At 44.0% G+C, this 2,080-nt stretch overlaps 1 protein-coding gene across 1 annotated transcript; it reads right to left on the reverse strand.

Moving 5' to 3' along the window:
- Positions 1-875: 875 nt before the first annotated feature.
- Positions 876-1,844, reverse strand: LOC130485600 (olfactory receptor 2AT4-like). Its single transcript, XM_056858816.1, has one exon. The coding sequence runs from the start codon at positions 1,842-1,844 to the stop codon at positions 876-878; it is 969 nt and encodes a 322-aa protein (XP_056714794.1).
- Positions 1,845-2,080: the final 236 nt, after the last annotated feature.

A 2,080-nucleotide genomic window follows, 5' to 3' on the forward strand; every position in this document is an offset into this window, starting at 1 on the left:
CTACGGGAAGCCTTTGCTCTTATTTACTGCTATCTTAGTCTACTGGAACTTGGACATCTCCTCTTCAATAATGGTAAATATTACCCCACCAATGATCCCTGCCAAATGGGCATCTGTCTGTATTCTACTATCTTTTGAATTCTTTGCTCTGTGTATGTTTGTGTTGCACCACTGAATGCTTGAAACAACATAAACACTTTTAATTTGAAAATCCCTTGTCTGTCTTTATTCTTAAGGTCACAGTTAATGGGCTCTGGTATAGTTGGTTGATCTTGCTTTATAAATATTAAAGTTACCGATCTGCTCAGCTAATTCCCCAATTAAAGAGCATTTCGGGTAACACAGGGCTTGGTCTCCAGGCCCCGGATCTTTCTCATCGCTCTCCTCTGCACCCGTTCCATCCTGTCCACATCCTTTTTGAAGTGAGTAAATATAAATATAAATAAAAATGAAATACAAGCTAAGACATATAATTAAAACCATAATCCTAATCTGAACTAATACTATATCGGATGGTGCCCTGAAGACACCTCCCAGGACTAGAACAAAATACATAAAACGGGTGGCAGGATTTAAAAGGGAGGAGAGACAGTAAATATTTTTAAATGCATGATAAACAGCAAAAAAAAAAAAACTTGGACAAAACAGAGAAAAATAATGTTTTTTTAAACTGTCAGTTCTAAAGGACCGTATATGAGAACACATGACAGAATATTGTGGAAAATTACACACACAGGACAAAATGAAACTGGAACAAAACGGGTTTGCGCTAGAAAGTCCCTGCGCTCCCAAACTGAAAGGCAACTCTGGCTGAACTCCTTTCTCTGTCAGGAGTGTGACGAGGCGTGCTGCCTTTTCCGTCGAGCTTCTTTGCTTCAGGGTAAACAGTTCTTTCGCAAAGCAGAGGGAATTCGGACCAAGATGTACTTTTTCAATGTGCTTTTGACTTCCTTGTTTCTTAGAGTGTAAATGAGAGGGTTTAGCAGCGGGGTTAAAACAGCAAAAGTCACCGTGCTCAGGACCTGGATATCTGGGGGCATGCTTGTTAGGTATGAGGCATAGGCTAAAGTAATCGAAGAGTAGTACGTCCCAACCACAATCAGGTGAGAAGAGCAGGTTGAAAAGGCCTTGCTGCGTCCTTCTTTGGAACTGATCTTCAAGACGGAGAGAATGATGTGGACGTAGGATACGACCACTAGCATCAAGGGGGTGATGGAGATGGTCATAGCAATTGCAAATCCTAACAACTTCTGGAAATGTGCCTCCGGACTGGGACAGGCTGCGCGGGCCACAGCCAGGTGGTCACAAAAGCAGTGGTAAACCAGAGCTCTTTCACTATATCCTAAAATAGAAGTTTCGAAGATGGACCGAATAGGGACCATGAAAGCCATCAACCACGCACTGGCTGCCAGCTGGATATTCATTCTTCTCGTCATTTTGACCGGGTAATGCAACGGGTTACAAATGGCTTCGTAACGGTCGTAGGCCATGACGACGAGGAGGAACGCTTCGGTCACCGTTAGGCTGTGAAAGAAATACATCTGCAGGAAGCAAGCCTGGGGAGAAATGGATTTTGCGTCGACCAGAAATATGGCCAGCATTTTGGGAACGGTCGTGGTGGTGAACAGGATGTCTAAGACGGAGAGGTTGCTTAGGAAGAAGTACATCGGCTTGTGCAGTTTTTCATCCACCACGATGACAGAAATGATCGCTAAATTGCCGGTCAATATGAGCAAGTAGAACGACAGGAACAGAACAAACAGCAGGTTGTTGTAGTTTTGGAGAGCTGGAAGTCCGGCCAGCAAAAACTCCTTGGCAGATGTACTGCCATTACAGTTGGCCATGGCTTGTCAGCCAAGGATAATCTCTGGCAGAGAGAAAAACGTTGAGTTATATATTAAGGCGCTGAGGAAGAATTACTCGTGTCGGTACACTTATGGGGCCTATCTGCTGAAGGGATGCAACGTGAATGTCTTGGACCTTGCCCATAGTGGAGAAAGTAGCACAAAAACCAATACATGCAGAAACAGTTAAATGGGATTGCTGGAGTTCAGCTCCTGTGTGTTTGGCTTCCACGTGG

This window comes from Euleptes europaea, chromosome 12 (assembly GCF_029931775.1).
Source record: "Euleptes europaea isolate rEulEur1 chromosome 12, rEulEur1.hap1, whole genome shotgun sequence".
Lineage (NCBI taxonomy): Eukaryota > Metazoa > Chordata > Lepidosauria > Squamata > Sphaerodactylidae > Euleptes > Euleptes europaea.

Coding starts and splice junctions, on each gene's coding strand:
- LOC130485600 (XM_056858816.1), bottom strand. CDS start 1,844: ATGGCCAACTGTAATGGCAGTACATCTGCCAAGGAGTTTTTGCTGGCC.